General features: G+C 45.2%; 1 protein-coding gene across 3 annotated transcripts in view; it reads right to left on the bottom strand.

The window, feature by feature from the left end:
- Positions 1–5,227: 5,227 nt before the first annotated feature.
- Positions 5,228–24,068, bottom strand: part of LOC146869225 (solute carrier family 60 member 1-like) — a 227,048-nt gene continuing 208,207 nt past the window's right edge. For all 3 annotated transcript variants that reach the window (XM_085644449.1, XM_085644523.1, XM_085644364.1), the window contains one exon: positions 5,228–6,297. In XM_085644449.1, the coding sequence (XP_085500575.1) occupies positions 6,242–6,297 (56 nt within the window). In that variant the 3' untranslated portion in view covers positions 5,228–6,241. The remainder of the gene's footprint in view (positions 6,298–24,068) is intronic.

Below are 24,068 nucleotides of genomic sequence, written 5' to 3'. Positions count from 1 at the left end.
AGATAACAAAATTAATTATTCCGAAAACTGTACAATCGACTGACATGGCTTTGCGGGGACCCTGCCGACATCCTGCAGTCTTTTCTGTATCGGCTGTAGGCGCTGGATAGAAATCTGAATCCGCTGCGCCCGCTCTCTCAGGTTTATTATTCTGATCGATTTGGACTATCAGGTGTGCCTGTCCTGGGTTCCAAACTAGAGAGTTTTTCGGGTCCGAATGAGGGATATCTATTTCCATGGACTCTACAGTGTTATAAGGCTGGGTCCCGCCTTGGAGGTTTCTGAGACCACACCCTCTTGGCGGAGGGACACCTCTGTCCCATAGAAATTGATACGGGCCCTGAACCCAGTTTTTATGCTTTAAAAACGTTGATGTTCAGCCGCCATCCCGTCGGTCATTGATTTCAGGCGCGTCCTCCCACGTTTTGCACCTGATTGTTGCGCCCTGAAGAAGCGCTGGAGTTCTTCTTGTCAACTTGCAGTTGTTTTTTGTTTCCCCCACTTTCAACTATTAATACAGTTAGAAAAAATTGGAATTTAAAATATGAACTGTATCATCAAGTGATCTCTTGCCTCATGTATTAACTTTGTTATTGATCATATGTATTCCATATGAGTTGCCTTTACAAGGATCACTTGTTTTATATCTAAAATGTTCATGTTTATACTTCGATATTCTGTAAATGTGGAAACCTTACGTTGCAGGACGTATGAGTATGAGTGAGTATGTGTTTGCTTGCATGAACGCCTGTGTCTGAGTGATTTTGGATGCGCCTGGATGATTGTAGTGTCACTGTCACTATGTTTTATTTAAAGTGTAATATTATATTCATTAAATAAATTTAATATTTTCGGTACTCAATGGGTTTTTGTACCATATTTTGGAAGGCAGTTTCTTCATGTCCGTGGCATGATATCAGTGACTATTAGCACAGTGTGACTTTGGACACAGGCAGAGTATTATTGTTATGATTATAGTCTTGTACAATCGACTGAGTCATACCTTTTAGGGCCTCTCAGTACCTATGAGCGTTTCTTACTGACCAGGTTTCGCTTTGATCTTTTCCAACTCTTGTTGGCACAGCCATGCGGGTGTAGTAGAGGTCAGATGTTAGAGACCTGTGACTGCGACGGTAAGTCTCCACAGGACATGCTTCATTTTTTAATGTTCTGTAAGTATTATGTGACTCCCCTATTTTAAAAAGATTAGAGTTTAGGTGGGTGCGACCAGCTTTTGTCTATTTACAATTTTTGTCTGATGATGCTGTCTCTTATGTTCTTAACTTTTTAAAATCAGCTGTGAGACTTAGAGCCTGTTGTGACTAACTGATAGTGTTTTTTAAATGACTGTATAGTGCCTTATTAGGCACGTTGGTGATACACCCAGATTAGTCAGGGATTTTGTGCTTATTTTTGTGTTCTGCTTCCCTGTTTTAATGTTTTCTGTATATGAACTATATAACATATTTTTATGTATTGTATGAGATTTTAAAGCTAGATTTGTTATTTATGTGATTTTTGCATGAATAATTTGTATCAGATTATATTCAACACTATGTACGGTTTTAGAATACTTTTATGGTTGTATAGAGAAACCGAATAAAGTACATTTGATTGATTGATTGAACTCATGTCTTATGTCCCCAAATCCTCTAAGGTCAGGATCAACTTTGGAATTTCAACTCCAACTTTTAGCCCTTTTAGCTAAGTATTCTCTAACTTTCGTCAAAACCTCATCGAAATTGCATGTTAAATACCACACTTGCTTAGAGATTGCTTGCTTACATTCTTGAAAGTCCACAATCAACACTAAAGTCATTCCATTCATTTGCATCCATTTCCGCCAAAGACGTGGACATCCTGCTTAAAACATAAGTGGTGAATAAAATATTGGAGTTCTATAGATGAACTAGCAATCCTGGGAGAAGCAGATAATAACCCATCAGTTACAAGTAATTTGGTAATGGATTTATGATCTCTGCTAAAAGTGAACTCCTGCAATCCCTCCTAGGATGGGTTCTGTTTAAAAAGGAAAAGAAATTAAGTAGGAATTTTTTAGAGTTGGGGCTCACATTAGCCAAACGACAGTTAGGTATACGATAGTTGTCCCGAGGGTTCCCACATGTGCAGAGTGGAAAAGAGACATAGCTGAATGGGCAAATGTGGAAGAATGACGTATGTGGAAAATCCGCAGGGATGATAAACTTGCAGATGATTTGCAGGCATGGGCTGCTAGGCTCACTGAGCTGCTGGAACCCGCAGACACTTGTCCTCCATGAACTGTAGATTTGGTGTACTGCATCTTTGATATCTTGAAACTTCCTTTGGAGTACAGTAGACCATTCAAATTTAGTTTTGGCTAAAGTAGACCTGAGTAGACCCACTCAAATGAAATAATTTAGTGGAAAATTCTTAACAAACTTAGCATAGTTAGCATAGTCAGCCATGTCTAAAAAAGATCTATCATCCTTTGAGTGAGAAACAGAAACATTTTTAATTGCTTCAACCAATTTGGTCTTGAGATTAATACCCTTTCTACTGAATATATGAATAGGTATGAGACTTGTGTTCAGCAACTTTACACTTGGTAATTTCTGCTATGAGACCATTACGCTATAAAGTCTACATCATTTTGAATAATCGGGCATCATGTTCTGCTTTGTTATTACCAAAGCAACAATGTCACCTTGAAAACAAATTACCCCCGGCATACAACCGGACAATTGCCCCATCAACTTTAAAAAAACTGCAGCTAGCGATACGAGCCCAAAAGGCATTTAGCAAAATTGATAACATCTAAAAACAGTAATAAATGCAGTAAGGTCTGCTTTCTGCATGCAGGGGAATCTGGCCAGGATAGATAACAATTATTTAGGTGGACTAACAGTAATGTGACGAATGGATGCATTTGCATTCGGCATGTTAATTGACCTGCTTTTATCTGACCAAAAAAACAGTCAACAAAGTGTAAAACGTGTAGTAAAAATATCCAATTGAATATAAAATGCACATAAAATTTAATTTTAAACCTGGGAATGGCATGGTCCGACTTTTGCCTTTCCAAGTTCAATAGTATAAGTACCATTGAGTAGTAAAATAAAACATATATTAACAAAAGGCCACGAAACAACTCAGTTTTAGTAGGCTCTCTATAATCTGATAAGTATTACATAACATCCTTCTAATCTGTTCACTCACCCAATCTACAGGTGATCCTTTGCGGTGCCTCAGTCTCTAAGGATATCAAATATACACCTATATTAGGACTCATAGAATGAATGTGTCCACTAAATGCATCGTTTCTCTGCTTGGATGGTAGTTTATGAATATTATTGATTGTTTGAAACAAAAAAGGTTTCGGACATAATCAAGGAAGGAGCCATTCCGATTATGCCGCATATTTTAGACATCATCTCTCGCTCGTTCCAAGAAGGTCTAGTCCCTACGAAATGGAAACAGGCCATTGTTAAACCTTTGAAAAAGAACCCTCGAATCAAACATACAATACTTGAAAATCTACGCCCAATCTCCCTATTGCCTTTTGTAGCTAAGATTGCGGAGAAAATTACGAATAAACAACTTACTGATCATATAAATAAATACAATTTACTTCACCTTTCTCAATCAGGCTTCAGAAGCGCTCACTCAACTGAATCGGCACTACTCTATGCCACTGAAGCGCTGAGGAAACATGCCGATGAAGGGGACACTGCTGCACTGATCCTTCTTGATCTCAGTGCGGCATTTGACACGGTATCACATCAGCTGCTCCTACAAAGACTGGAAGCATGCGGCATTAGGGATAAGGCCCTGCATTTGCTGAGGTCTTTTCTCTCTGAACGCAGCTTTAGAGTGGCTCAGAAATCTCACATATCAAAGAGTATGCCCCTTGAACAGGGGGTTCCTCAAGGCTCGATATTGAGTCCCACCCTCTTTAATCTATATGTAAGCCCCCTGGCTGAGCATGTAGAACAACATAATGTATCAATTGTCTCATATGCTGATGATACGCAGCTAATAGTCCTACTGTCACAAAAGGAGGAACAAGCAGCTACTCGCTTCTCCAAATGTCTATCAGAGGTGGCGGAGTGGATGTCTAACCACTGCCTTAAACTAAATGGGAGCAAAACGGAGGTTATGATTGTGGGTAGACAACCAACCATTTGGTCATCAGCTTGGTGGCCAACTTCCCTGGGTCAACCACCCAACCCTAAAACTGAAGTAAAAAATCTCGGATTTTACTTTGACTCTGAGTTGAGCTTTATCAACCAAATACATAGGGTTGCAGGCAAATGCTATGGAGCTATTAAGATTCTGAGAAAAATTCTCAATCTCCTACCTTCCAATGCCAGAAAAACCATTGTCCATGCCACAATAACATCTCAACTGGACTACGGCAATGTCCTATATCTTGGTACCACGAAGGGAGGAATAGCTAAACTTCAGAGGGTACAAAATGCCGCTGCCCGTCTAGTACTTGGCTTACCCAGAAGAGCAAATTCAGAAAAGGCCCTGGAAAAACTTCACTGGTTGCCAGTGGGAAAAAGGGTCTTTTTTAAGGCTCTATGCTACAGCCATCGCATCCTTATGAAGTCCGGCCCCAAATATCTGCATTCTCTACTAATGGAATACAAACCGGGGCGGACTTTGCGATCCTCTGGCATGGCCTTGGCTAAAGTACCCAGGATATATAAAGCCAGATTAGGAGCCTGCTCCTTCAGATATCTAGCGGCAAAAACCTGGAATACGCTGCCAATAAACTTAAGAACAGAGACCTCCGAAACACTTTTCCGCAAAAAGCTCAAAACATGGCTATTCAACCTGGCGGCTTTCTCATAGACTCATAGCGAGCGCTCCTCTCTCCTGCAATTTCTTCTCTTGTGTCACAGCGCGGGGACACACCGAAACAGTGTAACCATGCGCTTTATAAATGTATAAAACTAAACTAAAACTCTTTGCAATGAAACTGAGAGGACAGAGAACCAGCTATCTGACTGAAATTTAGGTTACTCAATTCATCCACTGCATGTAGAATGTACTTGATATTTACACTTGGTGAATGGACGGCTGTCCTTGACCTGAGTGGTTTGAATATTGTTATTTTACCAGGTGAAGTCTTGAAGGCCAGTCCTTGCAATAGATGGTAAAAATATCAATCCTCATACTAAACAGACGTTCAAGCCCTGCATCAGTCCATATGAATACAAATACAATACAAGAGCAATAATTTTATCTGATAATGTGTAGATCACTTTTAATATGATGGGTAAGAGGACCATTATTTCATTGGAAAGAGTATGTAGGTTGATTTTAGTTGTGAACGGCATGAGAACTGGTCCTTGTAATGTTGCATGTTAGTCCTTGCCTTTAACAGCAGAATGATCACTCCTTGCAATGGACAGGAAATTGAAGGTCAGCTATTGCACACAAAGGGTAATTGATCTTTGATCTTTGCAGTAGACAGATAATTAAAATTCAGCCCCTGAAATGATAACTTGGATTAAATATCTTTGCATCAGCTAAAGATTAAAAGTGTTCCTTACAACGGACAGCAGAACAATAAGTCTTGTAATGGACGGAGAATTTATGGTTAGTCATTACTTTACATGGTAGTTGGATCAAATCTTGCAGTGTAAGTTACCTACAGTTCCTTGCACTTCAAGAAGAATTAAAAATAACTGACAGGCACATCCATCTTTGAATGCTTTACACACACCAGATGTCGATCCTTAAAGTAGATTGGAAGATCAAAACTTGCACTTGACGGTTGAGAAATTGAGTCCTGACCTATATGCATTGAATATAATGAGTGGGTCCATTTATGGGAGGTGCTGACAGGAAGTGTGTATATTGCATTGGATTTGAGAACTCAGGCTAAGATTAAAACAGTGTCATATTCCAGATGTTCACTATTTTCTTCCCAACTGTTTAAACTACTGTTGTCTGGATTCAGGCCCCACATTCTGAATTTCAAAAACCTGAACTACCCACAAAAGTGTGCAGGCTGGGAAAGGCTACCTCTATCAGTTAGTCTTTTACTGCAAGAATAAACAACCACAATGAGAAGAAAGGCCCTGGTTACAGGATGCATTCTCTTGCACTTTATGAATGGAGCAAAAAAGTCCACCAAGGTGCGTGACTGTCTTATTTTTAGTATTGCCTAATATTTTGTGTTTTGCTCCTTTGATCTCCAACAAAGAAGCAGCCAACTGCATGACTTCTTGTGAACAGCTTGTCTCCTCTACCTTTGATAAGAAAATACACTTTCATCCAAATAATTTTCTTTGATGGGCGGACCTGTGAAGAAAAAAAATAGATTTTTTTAAAGGTTATCAGAATCATAGAAAGCTGATTAGTAAACATTTTTTATTTGTTTTCTGCTGTCTTTGATATATTACAAAATGATCTTGGATCTGATTTATGACCTGATACTAGTGTATATATGTGTAATAGAGAGTTCCCGCTTTGTAAATATATTGTTTCACTCGCAAACTTTATGTTAGGGAAGTTATTGTGCAGCACAAAGATCAGTATCTAGCTTACAGTATTGAAAAATATTAAGAATTTGATTTCATGGGACATTATGATTATGATGCAAATATTCCACCTATGGTGAGCTGCTCAACAATACCTCACCTATAATGTATTGTTCATGACCTCATACAAGATGTCATTAATATCAAAAATGACATTGAGGACATCATTAGTGACATCACATATAACATTACTATTTACTTCATCGACAAAGTCACTATTTTCAGAGTAGTGATAAAGAGGAGTACCACTGTCAGCAAATTAATGCTGTTCTAAAGAATACATAAAAAACAGAACTACTGCAGTCACACTTGTTAATATCGCAGATCTTGCTATATCATTTGGGGCTGAAAGGCACCCGTTCCACTGTCAAAAAAGGACTACCTTACACTGTATACACATTGATGTGAGTGTGTATCTGTACTGTAACACGGTGGAAGAAAGAAATTCACCGTAGTTGATATTCATGTAAATTGTAATGTTACTTATGATGTCAATAACAACGTCATCTTTGCTGCGAATGCTGAAGCAGAATATAATATAATTTTTTAATGTTATTATTAAGGGAGAATATGAAGCCAATACCCACTTCCATTTAATAATCGCATAGATTAATTAAATAGACATCCACATTTCATCTACTATGTGGTTAGTATAAATATGCAACACTTCATTAAAAAAAACTTTACACATGTCTATGTGCATTATAAGAGAAATTGTGTAAGAATATTCTATAGAAAATTTCACCAAAGCTTCAAATATTTTTGTTTTGAACCAGTGAGCCACATATAATTCTTCCTTTTTAATTCTATAGGTCTTTGCATGCTACTTGGAAAAAGTAGGAAAAAATTTAGGTCTTTACATTTGCAAAATCCATAAGCAGGCAATGTGGATGGAGCTGTAAATTAATTTCTGATTCATAACTGATGATCTTGAGTGTACAATAAATTAGCCAATTAGCACAGGACTGCATTTTCGGTAAATGGTCCCCCTTCAAATAAAGAAATTATTCTCATAAATTTTCTTCCTAATATCTGATGTTAAAATAATATTTTCTTCTATGTATGAGAGACTTTTTGTAAGGTATCTGTTTCCTTGACACTTGAGAAATAGTTTCGTCAAAACCCTACAAGCCTTCCACTTGTGTTCTCGATTAAATTGAAGCACAAAATTTCAATAGTCTTCATGGAGCATGGATCCATACTTAATAAAATATGGCAAATGTCATTACATGCCTACATAAGCCAGCCTTTGAAAACTTTTATTGAAGGTTCCAAGGTGGTCCATGGTTTCTGCCCTCATTGATTCAAAAATACGAGAGTTTGGAAATCCAGTTAATTTTCTGTCTAGATACTATTGTCTTATCTACGAGGGGTTGATCCCTAAATTTTACATCTTTTTTTTTTATAAAACTTTTTTATTAATAGACATCAGCTTATCAATTACAGTACAGAGGAAGTAATAAGTCAGGCTACATGAGAACAATAGGTAAAATCAATCATTACAAAATATCCCTTGGAAAGTCTAGGGTGAAGGGTGATCTTCACTGCCGATGGTGAGGAGCGGTTGACATATGTCCCCACAATGGGAATTCCACAAGCCCCAGCCACGGGTCCACTTCTTAGGACAACCTCGGGCCACATATACCGTCTTTTCTCTGAACATTGACCAGTCCAGATCTTTTTCCCAGTCACCCACTGTAGGAGGATACGACGCTCTCCACCGCTGTGCAATGTTTCTCTTAGCGAGCATAAGCCCCAAAGTGACCCATTGTGTCATGTAATCATTCAGATCTGTCGGTTCCCAAATATTCAATAGGCATCTGCGAGCTTCAACGCTGAGTTGCATGTATAAAACTGTGTTAATGATGTCGTGTACTTTGCGCCAGTAGGGTTGAATACTGTCGCATTCCCAAATTATGTGCATAAAAGCACCCATCTGGCCACATCCCCATCTGCAATCCCCCCCGTCCATTCTCCCCAGCCATACCAACTGGGGTCCTGTCACATAAACCCTATGAAGGACTTTAAGTTGGACTAGTCGGAGGCGCGCAGGTATTGCCACGACTCTAGGTGAGGAAACGGCCTCCTGCCATTCCTCGTCGTCCATCTCGATTCCATCTCTGGACCATCGCTCCTGAAGTGATTGAAGAGGCTCTGGCATATTATTTATCAACTTTTTATATATCAGTGTGATAGTGTTATCAGGGACGTGGCCGTCTAATACTCTATCCTCCAATGGGGAAGATTCGGGAAGGGTGGTACCATGCTGCAGATGGGATCGCAACGCGTGTCTGACCTGTGTGTGACGGAATAGTTCTGAGTCAGCTAGCTCGAAGTGTTGTTGCAGAGTGGCGAATGATTTAACATCCGACTTGTCCCACAGATCACCTATACGCGAGAGACCTATGAGGTCCCACTTGTCAAATCCCTTACTTTTCCACAAACTACCCAGCTGTTCTGAGTCCCATAACGGGGTCGCACGTGTAAGCCTTCGATCCCATCCAAGGCATTTAGTGGCAGCATGCCAAACATGGATCGAATGTTTGGTGGGGCCCGTGAGTTTAAAGCATTGTGGTTTGGAATAAAGGGCTCTATTATAGTTCCCGCCAGAGAGAAGCCATCTATCCATATTATAGCCTGGATCCCCAGGACGGGTGTAGGTGCCATGAATGATGGCAGCTAGGTGGGCCGCCTAATAGTACTTTTTAATGTCAGGGAGGCTGATGCCCCCGTCGTACCAGTTCAAGGTGAGCTTACTGAGGGCGATACGTGGCTTTCCATTCCATAGCAAGTCCCGCTGAAGGCCTTCCACCTCCCTGAAGTAGCACTTTGGGACCAGGTCTAAGGAATTCTGCAGGGCATATAAAAACCGCGGCAAAGACGTAATTTAAAAAAGGGCCACTTTTCCCAGTAGGGAAGGGGGGAGTGACTTCCAATTGTTTATGTCTTTCCGCAGCCTGGTTAGAGGCGGGAGCAGGTTCTGGGTATAACGAAGTGATGGATCTAGGGAGAGGAAAATTCCCAAATACTTGAAGCCCTCTGTACGTATCTGTATTGGGCACCCCTTCGGAGGGATAGGCAGCTCTCCTGCCAAGGCAAAGAACAGGGATTTACTCCAGTTAATAGAGTATCCGGAGAATCTACCGAAAATAGCAAGGATATCCAAGATGACAATCAGGGACCTCTTCGGAGAAGTCAGATAAAGTAGGATATCGTCTGCGTAGAGCGAGATGCGGTCTTCCCACTCCGGGAACCAGCGCATGCCCCGAATCATCGGGTCTCTGCGTATCCAGGCTGCCAATGGTTCCAATGCTAGGGCAAACAGGAGGGGGGACAACGGACATCCCTGCCGAGTCCACCGACCCAGCTCAAAGGTGACCGACTTTTTTTTATTAACTACTGTTGGACTTGGCCCTTTTTGCAGGGTCATCCCTGAACTTTTTGCCTTCCTCCTATATTTTTTCTGACCTGTTGGTGGCTGTTTTATGACTCTGGGCACTTTACCACTGCTGATCAGTGCTAAAGTGCATATGCTCTCCCTTTTGTAAATTATTGTACAAATTAGTGATTCCATGATTGGTTGGTTTGGTTTACCTGTCAGACCCTAGTACAGTGCACCAGGAGTGCCCAGGGCTTGTAAATCCAAATGCTGCTGGTGGGCTTGCAGCACTGATTGTGCCACCCACAGAAGCAGCCTGTAAAAGTGTGTCTAAGGCTTGCCATTGCAGAGCCTGTGTGCAGTCCGGTACTGTCATGCTGACTGGGCAAGTGCACCCACTTGCCAGTCCCTAAACCTTCCCTTTTCTTCATATCAGACACCCCTATGGTAGGCCCACGGGCAGGGTGCATTGTAAGTATAAGGTAGGACATGCCCTGGTGTGTGTGGCATGTTCTAATAGTGAATTACAGCCATTTTCGTTTTTCACTATTGCAAGGCTACCTCTTCTCCATAGGCCATAATGGGCTGTTTGATTATTACATTTTATAATCCTAACTGACTCATGGAATATGGTAGATATTCGAATTTAGTATGCCTGAACTCAGAATGACCAAATGCATCTTTTAGTGAAGTTGGTTTTAATATTCTGTGTTTGAAAATACCACTTTTAGAAAGTATGTATTTTCTTGTCTAACCATTCAAACCTGCCTCTGCTAGGTTGTGTATTCCTTGTCTGGAGTTTGAGTGATAGGGCTGGGGGATTCCAGGAGACAGGGTGAGTCCGCCCAGTGGTGAATAGAGAGATCTGCATCCAGATGGGAGGGAGGAGTTGCACCTGGGACCTGAATAGGACAGTGCCTGCCCCCCACAGTGCTGGCTCCACCCCCTGTGGTGCGTCTGATGTCTCTGCCCTGCACTGTGAAAAGAGAGAAGGAATCATGTCAACAAAGTGCTCCAGGGATGTGCTTTCCCTCCACAATGCTGGTCCCACCTCCTGTGGGGCGTCTGATGTTTCTGCCCTGCACTGTGAAAGGAAAGAAGGAGTCATGTAAACAGAGTGCTCCAGAACTGGTTTGGACTGGGCAATGGCCCCTCTGCCCTCAGAGGACAAAGGATTTTGGGGTATAAATATTGGGACCCTGATGCCAAGAAATTAGATCACTTTGGGAAACAAGAAGAAACTCTGCTGAGGAGAGGAACCAAGAAGAAACTGAGGAGAGACTATCCCTGAAACTGGGGGATTGGCCTACAGGGCTTGCCTACTGCCAAAGAGAGGAGAAAGGAACTTTGTGTGTACTTTTGCTCAACCTTTGAAGGATCTCCAAGGGCTTGGAAAAGAGCTTGCCTCCTGCTGAAGTCTCAGGAACAACAGACTTCACCCCCCAGCTCCCCAGAGTTCTTTGGAAGTGCCTGCTGCTGTTGTTGGGCCTTCTGAGGGACTGCGTGTCGCAGGGAGCTGGAAGCGCGACTCAAGAAGGAGAAGCATGCCGCAGTCGGAGCTGTTGTCGTCGCATTGCGTAAAGTGTGTCGCCGCTGCAGCTGTCGCATCGACGGGAAGCGTCTCGCATCATCCAGGAAGTGTCTCGCAACGCCGAAGAAGCATGTCGCCATCGCAGCCATCGTAGCTGACGCATTGCACCGCATCAAGAGAAGAGTCTCGCATCGAGGAAGAAGCGTGTCGCCATCGCAGCCATTGTAGTTGTCGCATTGCACCGCATCAAGAAAAGCGCCTTGCATCCACGGAGAAGCGTGCCGCCGTCGGAGCTGTTGTCGTCGCATCGCGTAAAGGGGTGTCGCCGCTGCAGCATCACATCGAGCGGAAGCGTCTCGCAACGTCGGAGAAGAGTGTCACTGCCAAGGCCGCTCTCGTCGCATCGCGTAAAAGTGTGTCGCCGCTGCAGCTGACGCATCGAATCGAGTCTTCTCGCAACATCATCTTTGCACCATAATCTTTACGCATCAACATCGTTGCAACACTTTTGTTGCCCTGCGTGTCGCATCTAAAACGTACATTGACTTAAAGTGTCACATTTAAGAACTAAAGAGAACTAAGCTAAATTCTACCATCTAAAGTAACAGTATTGTTTATTTTTGTCGTTTAATGGTCTTGTAGTAAATCTATATAAAGAATACCTATTTTCGATATAAAACCTGTGTGGTGTCCATCTGTAGTGTTGTCACTTGATTACTGTATGTGTTCACAAATGCTTTACACACTGCCTCTGAGATAAGCCTGTCTGCTAGTGCCAAGCTACCAAGGGGGTGAGCAGGGGTTATTTTAGGAGTGTACCTCTTTACCCTGACTAGAGGCGAGGGTCCCTATTTGTCACAAGTGCATACCTGTGCCAACTAGAGACCCCCAAGTCTAACAACTACCACTTGCGCTAGAGGTTTAGCATATAGGAGCTGCACCCATTGAATATATTTCGGGCCAAACCCCATCTTCTCCAGAACTGCCCAAAGATACGGCCATTTAATGGTGTCAAAGGCCATGGTGGCATCCAGGGAGACTATTACAGCTGGTTCTAAGATGGAGGCCGCTCTGCCTAATACTCCATGCACCCTACACAAGTTAAGCGCTTTGTTACGATGTGGAATGAAACCAGATTGATCTGGATGGACTAGAGTCTCGATCACTGTGATCAGACGGTTGGCCAAAAGCTTGGCCAGAATCTTGGGCTCTGCATTCAGGAGGGAAATCGGTCTGTACGACCCCTAGTCAGTTTTAGGTTTCCCCTTCTTATGGACAGTGATTATGGTGGCAGTCCTTTGGTCTATCGGTAGGAGCCCCTTTTCCCTTGAGTCCTCATACATGGCCTTGAGATATGGGGCCAGTCTGTCCGGTTTAAGTTTGTATAGTTCGACCGAAAGTCCATTAGGGCTGGAGGCCTTCCCCAAATTGATGGACCTGATTGCTTTCGCTATTTCCTCATTGGATATGTTGCTATCCAGAAAGTCACGGTCGTCTACCAAAAGCTTGGGCAGTGTTATGCCTGCTAGCATCTGACGGGAGTCCTCTATGGAATAGGGAGCAACTGATGAGTAGACAGCACCAAAATGGGCCGCAAACCTGTCAACAATGTCTTGGGGATCTGTGAGGGGGCTGCCTCCTCCCCCCCGAAGTTCCGGCACTAGCCGGCTCTTGTTTATCCAACCAGGCTAGTAGTTTCCCGGCTTTGTCTCCCACCTCATATAACCGTCCCTGTGCAGCTCTCCCTAAGGCCCTGGCCAGTCGCCAACGCTCTACATTCCTGCTGTCGGAGCTTGAGATAGTGGAGTTTGTCGGGTGTAACTTCTGATTCCAGGTCAGTTTCTAATTGGCTAATCTCCGCTTCAATGGCCACTATCTCTTTATGGTAATCTTTTTTCTTCCCCGAGATTAGGGATAGGGCATGACCCCGAATTACTGTCTTGAAGGCTTCCCATAGCGTCTGTGGGGAGTCTACTGTGCCCTCATTGTCACTAAAATAATTATCTATTGCTGCGAGAAGTTCCTTGCGAATTTTAGGATCTCGGAAATACCATCGGTTGATTGCGGCCACCCGTCCCACCTGTTTGTAATTAAGAACCACATGAAGCCAGATTGGCGATTGGTCAGAAATACCCCTGGCCAGGTGTTTAATCTCATGGATGTGAGCAATCTGAGATGCGGGGATCAAAAAATAATCTATGCGTGAGAGGCTCCCGTGTGCCCCGGAATGGAAGGTATGCTGCACTGTGTTTAGGTGATAGGTCCGCCAGCTATCTACCATTCAGGAAGCCAACATGATGTGGAGCTCACTCCTCGGGGGGGATGGCGATCTAGCTCGCCCGAGACTACTGAGTTGAAGTCCCCTCCCAATATTAACAGCCCCTCTGGAATAGCTAGCAATATAGTCCCTAAGTCTCTAAAGGTGGTGGCTTGTAAGCCAGGTGGCACATAAACCAACAGAAGTGTGATGGGGTGCCCCTCCCATGTGCTGGAGACCCCAATATATCGTCCCCGGTCGTCTGTCCATGTTGCCTGTACCACAAGAGGAAAGGATTTCTTCATCATAATACCCACCCCTCGTGAGCTCGAGGTGAATCCCGCATGGGCCAATAGAAGTTGCTGATGCAGTGTGTACAACTAAAACCAAACAGAACACCCCCACCCAACAACCCTCCACCGCGCTGCCCTGCACTCTGGGCCTAGAACTGCCCATTGAAAACTTGCAGAGTGCCTGTCGCCCACGTAAAGAACTAAGAGTAGAAGAAAAGGGGGAAATAAAGCGCTCCGCTTCCCTGTCCCCAACAAAGTCAAAAGTACATCCCCCTTTAAAGAAATGTGTCAAGTCTGAAAGTGTCCACCCCAGTAAAGGATCAGAAATAAGGAACTCCCCACCCAAGCCCACCCCGTCCCAGGCCCCATTCACTCAATCCGGAAATAACTGCTGACACGGTCCTCTCCTCAGGCTGGTCGATTGTCTTCACTCTACCTTCAGATGTGGTCGCCTGGACTCCTCATTCCATGGTGCTCGATCCAGTCTGCCACTGCTTCAGGAAGTTCAAAAAACCATGCCCGCCCATCCGCCTCGACTCGAAGACGTGCTGGATATAACATTGAATATTTCAGGCCTCTGTCTCTAAGTACTCGTTTCACCGAGAGGAACGACCTCCTCTGCCTTTGTACCCTCTGCATGAAATCCTGGAAAAAGGTTATGTCTGCATTCTCAAAACGGAGGGGGGCCCCCGTCCTGGCATTCTGAAGGTTGACATCCCTGTCTCGAAAGTTCAGAACTCTGGCCAACATCCGCCGCGGGGGAGCGCCCGGCTTGGGACGGCCGCCCGGGACCCTATTTGCCCGCTCGATGACAAAGAACTTGCTGAGGCCTTAAGGCTGTACATGTTTTAGAATATGGTCATCAACAAAGAGGTCAGGGGACTGCCACTCCGATTTTTCTGGAACACCCAAAATGCAGAGATTGTTGCGCCGTAAACGGCCCTCGTAGTCATCCAGTTTTAAGTCTGTGAGTTTGCGGAAGTCTTGTAATGCGCGGACTTCTCCATGAAGCTGCGTGATATCCCCGACGAGACTTGTGGTAGTGATCTCCATCTGCTTGACCTTCTCGTTTAGCTTCGCCAGATCTGCCCTGATGAGGTTTACGTCAGTTGCCATGGAATCCATTTTATGTTCAAGGGAGGTTTTGACTCCGGTGATAGCGTCCATGACATCTTTTAGTGACAATTCCTGCTCCTCTGCACCAGAGCCACTTTGGGAGGCATCTCTGGACAGTCGGTTCTGTTGCGTGTCTATAGGAACAGTGTAGCGGTCTAATTTGTTGGTTTGCGCCCCCTTGAGCTTCGGGCCCCGGAGCCTTTACTGCGGTCCATTGCGCTGCTGATCAGTCACTCTGGCCCTTCCAGGTCACACAGGGCAGGTGTTGGCACGGTCTCTAATTGCACTATACCAGCTGGTGAGTCCGTGGTATTGCAGACTCCAATGGCTCAGGTGAAGGGGGAACCAACACAGTCTCTGTTACCCCCTGAGGGAGCCCACCGCTGTATAGTGCAGCCGCAATTGATAAACCTGGTGTCAGGGCTGAAACTCGAGCCTCGCTAGACCCAATGTGCCCTCCTTTATGGGACGTCACTGGTGCTTGGCCATGCACAAGTACTGTCCGCTCGGGGGGGGGGTTCTCACCTGCTTTTCTCCGTGGCGATAATATCGCAGGGTCTTCTCTGCCGCAGCTCGGGATGCAAACTGCCCGACCGCAGCACTCCCTTGGTTCTCGGTGGTGTTACGGGCCACAGCTTCAACACAATGGGCCCTTGTGTGTAGAGCCCAGCAGTCACTGTCCTTGTCTGCAGCCGCGGGTGGGAGGAGCATAACGATGCGCCACAGGCCTCCATGGCGCAGCTCCGCCGTCTGCTGATTTTCGGCCCACCGCGCAAGGATGGTGCTGTTTCTGGGCCCTTTCTGCCCCACGGAGCCTCTTCACTGGACCTCTGCTGACTGTGGGTCACGGCGGGGTCCCGGTCTGTACAATGCAGTCACCCTTTCCCCCCAGCAGCGACGTCTCCAGAATCTCGCACCGCTGCAAGAAGTCTTCCACACAGCCGTGCCTCGCCCCGGCCTCCCTCGGCACTGTGGGTCCCGGCTTCTGATCAGCAAGCAGGCCTCACTGTTCCAGTCCCAGTATCTTCGTTCCCAAATGTCGGACGCGAGCCGGGATGGGCGGGATGGACACCGCTAAAGTTCCGATGCACGGGGCCACATTTAGAAGGTTCGGATGGAGGTGCCGGATAGACGTGGGGAAAAGTCGGGCGACGGAGCTCTACTCTATGCGGCCATCATGGATCGCTGCTTTGCCACGCCCCAAAACTTTTACATCTTTAAACAGAGTTACAGCGTTTGTATTGGGAATGGAAAAATACTTTAAAAACTGCCCTTTCCTTTTAAAAATACACTGAAGTACCTTATAATGCACTTTCTTTGTGGATTTGATCAATCTCAAAATGTCCTCAATATTAATATCATTTATAATCATTTAAGATTATCACCATTAACCCATGATCAAAGTGATGGTGTGCTACATGCCTATCTTTATATATGCCTTATATACAAAAACACATAATAAGACATTTTAATATTGGGGGTGCTAGGCCCCACTCTCTGCTGTGGAATTGTAGTGTCAAATTATTGGTGAGAACATAACATCTATTTTGTTTTAAGTTGCATCAAAGATGCAAGGAGTCAGCAACATTAAATAATGGTAAAATCGACATCCATATTAAAACTACCCTATAATTAATTGTCAGAGTGAGTGAATGCCATTTCAATATCAGACATCCACTTCGAATAGCAAAGGTATATAATTCAGATCCTATAGATCAGGTAAAACTGATCCCAAGATAGTACTTTGCTCGACTATTATAAAATTCTCAAATCTATGTCTCCAATATTTCAGAAGTGCAATTGCATATTAAAATGTCTGTTTCGCTTTATTTATTTATATCTGCCCAGTTCTTGAAGGTGTGAAAAACTCTTCAAAACTCTCTCCTTTAGCTCCTTATCTTGCTTCAAAAACTACAATATTTCATCGGCTTACAATTGAATTTTAGCCATATTCTGCAAAGGAGGATCTGGGGTATCTACATTTTAAATCGTGATAGTAAGAATCTCTATAAAAAGTGCACAGAAATGGGGGACAAAGGACAACCATGTCTAGTTCCATGTTTAACTTTAAAAGAACTAGCTTCAAAATAATTCAAATTCAATCTAGCCTCAGCACCACTATAGAAATTGCTTAAAATGCTTGTGAGCTGGAAGAGAAAACTGAACCTTTTTAATATACTAAAAAAACTGTTCCAGGACTCAAGGTCAAAGATTTTCTCAGTATCAAATAACAGCACCATGGCCAGAATGTGTTTGGTATTAAAAATATCTATAGCTTCTATTAAGTAATTCACAATTGCATATAGTTGACACCTCGCGATAAAACTATTTTGATTCATTTGAATCAGCCAATCCTCCGCACTATTCACTCTATTTGCTATTTATTTAGTTAGCATTTTATAGGTTGAATTCAGAAGACTAATTGGACAAGATGAATTTGTATCTACGAGGTTCTTACCTTTTTTTTTTTTTTTAATGACAACTATCCCTCTATTAAAGTATAATTAGCAAGCTTTAGGAGATTGGAATTCAAACCTTCTTAAAATGTTTTAAAACCAATTCTGAAGGAAAACCATCTTCTCAGCAGCTTTCCCATTAGGGAGATTAGAAATTACTTTATTTAATTTGTCTATTGTCAAAGGTTCTAACAACCACAGTTCATGTTCCTGATGGAACAAAGAAATAGGGAGCGCGATGACAAACCCTTCCAAATTATTTTGGGTCAATTTTCTGACAATTCTTATAAATATTTAACAGAAGAAAAAAGGAAGAGGAAAACAAACTGAACCTTAAACCCCGCATGGAGAACCCACAAAGGTAATAAAATTGCCCTCATACACTAGTTAGTGTAATGCAGGGTACTGATTCTCCAAATTAACCCCATAAAATAGATTTTTAATATTGCTAAGGGAGCCCCAGAATAAAATTGAGAGAGTACTCTAGTAGGTAGTTTTATGTTTTTGTGTTGATGAGGTCCCAGTATTGGAGGGATATTCTGGTCCTCAGAAAAAGAAAAAAATATATTATGCTCCACACCAAGCATAGGTCTGCGGAGGTGTGTTGTAGCAAGTCCTATGATGAAGCATGACACTAACTAGTGTGTAAGGGCAATTTTAATAACTTTTAGGGTTTCCCACGGGGATTTAAGGTTCACATTGATTTTACTCTGCCCTTTTTCATGCGTGAAGTAGCTGTGCTTAGGAAGGACAAAGGAAGGACAGGACCTCTCACCCCTTAGGGAGTGTTTGTGAATTATTATAAATATTCTTATAGTGATCCAGAAAGACTGTATTAATTTCACTGTGAGAAGTTGGCCTGATATATGATGTCACTAATTGTAGTGTACACCTTGTATCAGTCCAAACAACCCTTATGGTGATTGGTTGTAAAGTCAACCTTGTAGACCAGCTATCCTAGTGGTAGCATGGACAAGAGCAGTCTTAGGCTAAACTCTGTATGGCATGTGAAGCCAGCTGTTATACCATTTGTAACCCCTTGAATACCAAATGAAAGGACACCACAACAGATATATATAAAAATAGAATGTATTTATTCTAGTCAAACCCTCAGCACTTTTTATGAGATTAGAGGTAAGTACAACACAGTCTTATTTAAGCATACATTAAGTCACACAGGTAAGTAATACAGTTAGGCCCTAGGGGCCACGCAAACCATATACTAAGTAAGTGGTATAAGAACCACTGTCACGAACACAGGATAGGCCTAGGCCTAGGGAATCGCTGGGGCTACACTATACTACCAAAGGTTAGGAAGTGGGAGGCCCACGGGATTCAGGTGCAGAGTGGAAACACTCACGCGTAATGCGTAAAAGTCGATAGAATCAGTAAGTATTAGAATTTAACAGTTTTAGGACACTTCTGGGATAGCGAGAAAGTCGAGACTCGAAAACTAGACCCTAGGATAGTCAATACCCTTGTGAGCACCGGAGTACTCAAGTTACCTAGCCCACGGGCTGCGGGTGCATAGGTGTGAACTTGCGTCGGGTTTCGTCGTGGACTTCTATGGATGCCTGAAGGAAAGTTGCTGACAGGCAGTCAGTGAAGAGTGTCCGATGGATCCCAAGATGGGGATCAAGAAGGAAGGAACCTGCAAGCAGAAGGGACAGAGTCTAGGTCACCAGCCAGGAGCCAGGAAGGAACCAGGAAGGAACCAGGCGATGTCGTGAAGATGCAGGTGAAGAGGTGAAGCTTGTCGCAGCAGCCACGGGTACCAGGAGGCGTTGAGGACGACCAGGACCAGGAGGTGAGCTGTCCCACGAAGGCTCTTGCTGTCGGCGGCGTCGATGTCAAGTCAGGACCCAACAAGCCTTGGCAAGCGGAACCCACGCAGGATGAAGGACTCGCTTCTGGTGCAGACCAGGAAGGTCTGGGGTGCTTCTCTTTCACAGAGGAGCGGTTGCCAGTCTGGAGGAGCCGGACCAACAAGATGAAGCAAAAGGTTCATCGTCACAGAGGTCACTAGCCAACGGGCCAGCAACCGGACAACACGTCGAGCAACTCAGGTGCAGAAGGGCCCCACGCAGAACACGTGAAGTGTGGGGAGCTGATCTTCTTTGCAGATGGTGCTCGGGATGGGGGCTTCTCAATTCCACAAGCACAGCCTCGAGGAAGCCTCAGAAGTCGCGCTAGTCGGTTACTAGCCACTTTTCCCAAGTCGCCGGTCCCACGTCCCTCGTCGCCTCCACGGGCCTCAGCTTCGCTGGAGATGTGGATCTGGGTCAGAGGTGTCTGGAAGTCTCGGCGCTGGTCAGTCTCTGCAGTCGGCCCTCGTAGGATCAGTCGCAAAGCAAGCAGCGGTGGCTGGATGGTGCCTGGTTGCCCAGGGTGGTCACTCCTTGGCCACAAGGGAGATTCCTTCAGACTTCTTCCTGAGGTCGAATGTCGAAGGTCCAGAGTTTCTGTTCAAGTTGCAGATTCAGGTTAATCTAAAGTCCTAAGGACCCAGCTCCCACTCTTATACCAATCTGGGGGGCTGGTTTACCTGCTAGGTCCCTCCTATGGGTGGGACCAGGGAGGGGGGTGGTTACACCCCCTTCCCTTTGTCCAGTTTCGCGCCAGGACTGGGGCTGGAGTGCGAACTGGACTATGCATGGGACACCTTGTGTGCCCCAGGCAGTGTCTCGTTTCATTCAACCCTCCCTGCCCAAATACACTAAGTCCTGTCTGGGGTGGTGCTAGCACCTCCCTAGGCAGGAAACCTATTGTCCAAGCCTCCCTCGCTGGAAGGACTCCCAGCAGCAGGAGGTCAGACTTGTGTCTGTGGCAGCAGCATCCATTTTGTGATGCTGGGGCTCTGGTTAACTTTAACCGGGTAGTAGGATTTTAACATGTCTTCTCCCTCTAGAAGGGAGGAATAATATCCTCATCCCCAGAAATGGTATGGGGGTATTATTCCAAAGTGTTAGACACCTTACACAACATGTTTCGATAAAGCCAAACCATAGTTACCATAACCGTTTAAGATTATAAGGTACTTTAAGAGTATATGGTAGGCTATATCATAGAACAGCTATAAGGACATGGTTCCGAAAGCTGCAGACAGGCTCAGCTCATCCTAGAGCACCATCTCACATGTTACCAAGCACTCTGCCTCCAGGATTGTTAAGGCCTGCCATAGGAGTGGCTGATAGGTACACATGTGTCTATATATAAGGTAGGTATAGGAATACTACACCTAAGCAAGGGGTGATTACACGACCTTGCCCCAGCTGAGTGATCAGCCAGTTGTGTCTGATTGGAAGGCCAGGCCAGGGGTGGCATAATACATGCTGCAGCCCCTGGGAGGCCTAGGGTACACCTATGCCCTGGGTACCTATGGTACACGGTACAGGGGCTGATAAGGTGATCCCTCCCAATTGTGCATGTACCTAGGTTACATGGAGTCCATTTTAAAGAGAGAGCAGACAGCCTGAGACCCTGAATGGCAGGATCTCAGGCCAACTAAGTCGAAAGACCAGCTAGACACTAGGCAAAAAGTTGGGGGTAACCATAGTCAGATATTCACCTTCCTACACAACCCCTCCCCCCCCAAACGAAAGGAGATAAGGCTGTCCTAGACCAGGTAAGCCTATAGTGCCTAAGTGGCCATATAAGGAAGAACCAGCACTGGCATGGTTACCCCCTGTCTCATGGTCCACTAAGCAATCCCTCACCCTAAAGGTATCATAGGGTCTCCACCATAGGGAATCTCTACCTTTGGTGTGTCTTTGCGAAGTAAAAGGCTGGTGTTGAGATGGAGTACTGAAGTGAGTGTCCCCAAAGTGAGGCCTCAGCTTCCTCCAATCATCCTCCACCATGGATGCCTTTCTTTCTTTAACTGAGTTGCACTGTGCTCTCAGGGTCAGCCTCTGGCTTCCTAAAGCTGGAGGCTGGGTCCCTTTTGTGGGCTTACTGGAGGGACAGGTCAGGTTTGGGGCCCTAAGGTCCCATGTTTGCCTGTGCCCAACAGAATCCCTCTGGTGGAGGTCCCTAACTACCTGTAAAGGAGATCCCTCAGGAATGTTTTTAACCATCACCTGGCTAGGGCTACTAGCCAGGCAATCCTCATTCTTTTGATGGGGGGGTTCTTGTGGACAGGGGCCCTCTTGGGGTCCACTGGCCTCCCTGACCTCTGCAGCCCTGGGCTGACTGAGGCAGGGTAGAGAGAGGCAGGCTCCCTGCACCAGACTGGGTCCCACCTTGGAGGGGTCCACTGACATCAGAGGCTCTGCCAGGCCAGGCCTGGCTACCTCTGGGGCAGTTCCTTCACAAGGGGTGAGGTCAGATCCCTGAGGAGGCTGACCTTTTCCTAATGTCTGGGGAGAGGGAGACTTTTCTTCCTCCCCACTACTCTCTGTTTGTGTGGAGTGATCCATAGTTTCGGGCTTCACTACACCTATGTCAGTCTGAGTATGGGCTGAGACCATTACAGCCTTGCCAACCTTTTCAGGAAGGCACTCAGTTTGGGTTTGAGCTGTGACTGTCACAGCTCTGCCAATCTCTACAGGGAAGTCTGTCTTTGCCTGGGCTGTGGCTACCACTGCCCTTCCAACCTTTTCAGGGAGGAAATCTACTTGGACAGGGGTTGTGGCTGGCACAACCCCACTACCCTTTTGTGAAAGGCCTACCATTTTAGAATGGGTGTCTTGTTCAACTCCAGCCCAAGCTGAGAGTTCTAAGTCATTCACCACTAAGCAGTCTACAGGCAGGGTTGGGGACACTGCCACCCTCGTAGGGCCAGTGACACCTCCCCAGCTGAGGCATACCTCTGCCATGGGATGACTGTTCTGTTTGCCATCAATGTTAGTTACCTGGTATGAGAAACCAGGCAAAAGCTGCTCAGAGGGAACTAGTCTGCGAGTCACCATAGTGATGCTAGCTCCAGTGTCTCTGTAGGCCTCAGCTTTTCTACCATTGATGTAGGGCTCCTGTCTGTACCTACCCAAAGTGTTGGGACAGGCAGTGAAGTTGGCAAACCCCACCATCACAGACAAGAGTAGCTGCTGTAGGGGACTTGGCTAAGCCAGGGTCCACCTGTGTTCCCCAAGAAAACCCAACCAAATTTTTGGGGGCACTCCCACCACATGGGGGATTACTGCTGACAGTAATAGGGGGTGTTACAGGAGTAATTGGTGGAACAGTTTTGTTTTTAGCCTTTGGGCAACTGCTGCCAGTTTTCCAATGCCCAGGAACTTTACATTCATGGCAGTAAGGCTTTTTAACTGTGGTAGAGGAGGGAGCTTGGGACCCACCACCCTGTGTGGAGTTTTGGGGCCCTGAGGAAGATTTCTCTTTTGTTTTATCCCCACCCTTCTCTTGAGGCTTGGTGGTATCTTTCTTTTGGTCACCACCCTGATTTTTAGGCCTAATCCTGGTCCTGACCCATTTATCTGCCCTCTTTCCCAATTCTTGGGGAGAGGTCAAATCTGAGTCTACCAGGTGTTGATGGAGAAGCTGGTTCTGACAATTACTAAGGATCTGCTCCCTCATAATCAAGTTGTACAATCCTGTATAGTCCTGCACCTTGCTGCCAGTTAACCAACCCTCCAAAGCCTTAGTGGCACAATCCACAAAATCAGACCAGTCCTGTGTCTGTGTCTTCTGGGTGTCTCTGAACAACAACCTATATTGCTCAGTGGTTAAGCCAAACCCATCTATCGGAGCACTCTTCAGGACTTTGTAATTGTTAGCATCCTCATCACTAACTGTGGGGAGCTTGTATCTACCTTTGTCAGAAAAGGAGAGCCACAAGATAGCTGCCCACTGACTCTGGGGAACCTGCTGTACTTTGCAGGCCCTCTCCAAAGCAGTCATCCACTTGTGGATGTCATCCCCATTCTGATATGGGGGGACTATCTTGCTTTCTATGGTCATAAGACCTATCCCTATCTCTAGGAATGTTGCTGCCACCAGTGGGTTCTGACCCACACAATTGTTGCTCTCTGGCCAGAGCAAGCTTCTCTTTGGCAAGGGCAAGTTCTTCCCTTTCAATCCTCAGATTGGCTTCCCTCATTCTGGCCTTATGCTCTCTCCTCTGGGGGAAAGTCATCCCCCTGTGGGATGAAGCATTGGAGCTTCTTGAGTGATAGGAGTGGAGAGAGTCCCCTGAAGGAGATCTATCCCTTCTATTTCTCTTTTTAAGATTACTTGGGGGCCTGTAAGGCAAGCTCCCATGCAAGCTCCCATGCAAGCTTAAGTTAGCCTCACTAAGTCTTCTGACTGGGGTCTTGCTACCTCCCTCTTCCTCTGAGGTCTCTTCTGACTCATCTGTATCAGTTAAGTCAGGGGTCTCTTCTGTGGAGGGGAGGCCCTTATCTACAGCTATGGCACCATACTCGGCAGCTCTTTCAGCATCATAGGCCTCCAGAAGCTCCACTAGCTGTCTAAGGGTAGGGTTGGAACCCTGTTTTAATCTCCTGGAGGTACACAGTTGTCTCATTTCCTGGAAAGTGAATGCA

Source organism: Triturus cristatus, chromosome 1_1 (assembly GCF_964204655.1).
Source record: "Triturus cristatus chromosome 1_1, aTriCri1.1, whole genome shotgun sequence".
Classification (NCBI taxonomy): Eukaryota; Metazoa; Chordata; class Amphibia; order Caudata; family Salamandridae; genus Triturus; species Triturus cristatus.
The sequence above is the reverse complement of the archived record's forward strand: the minus strand, read 5'-3'. Positions and strand labels throughout refer to the sequence as shown.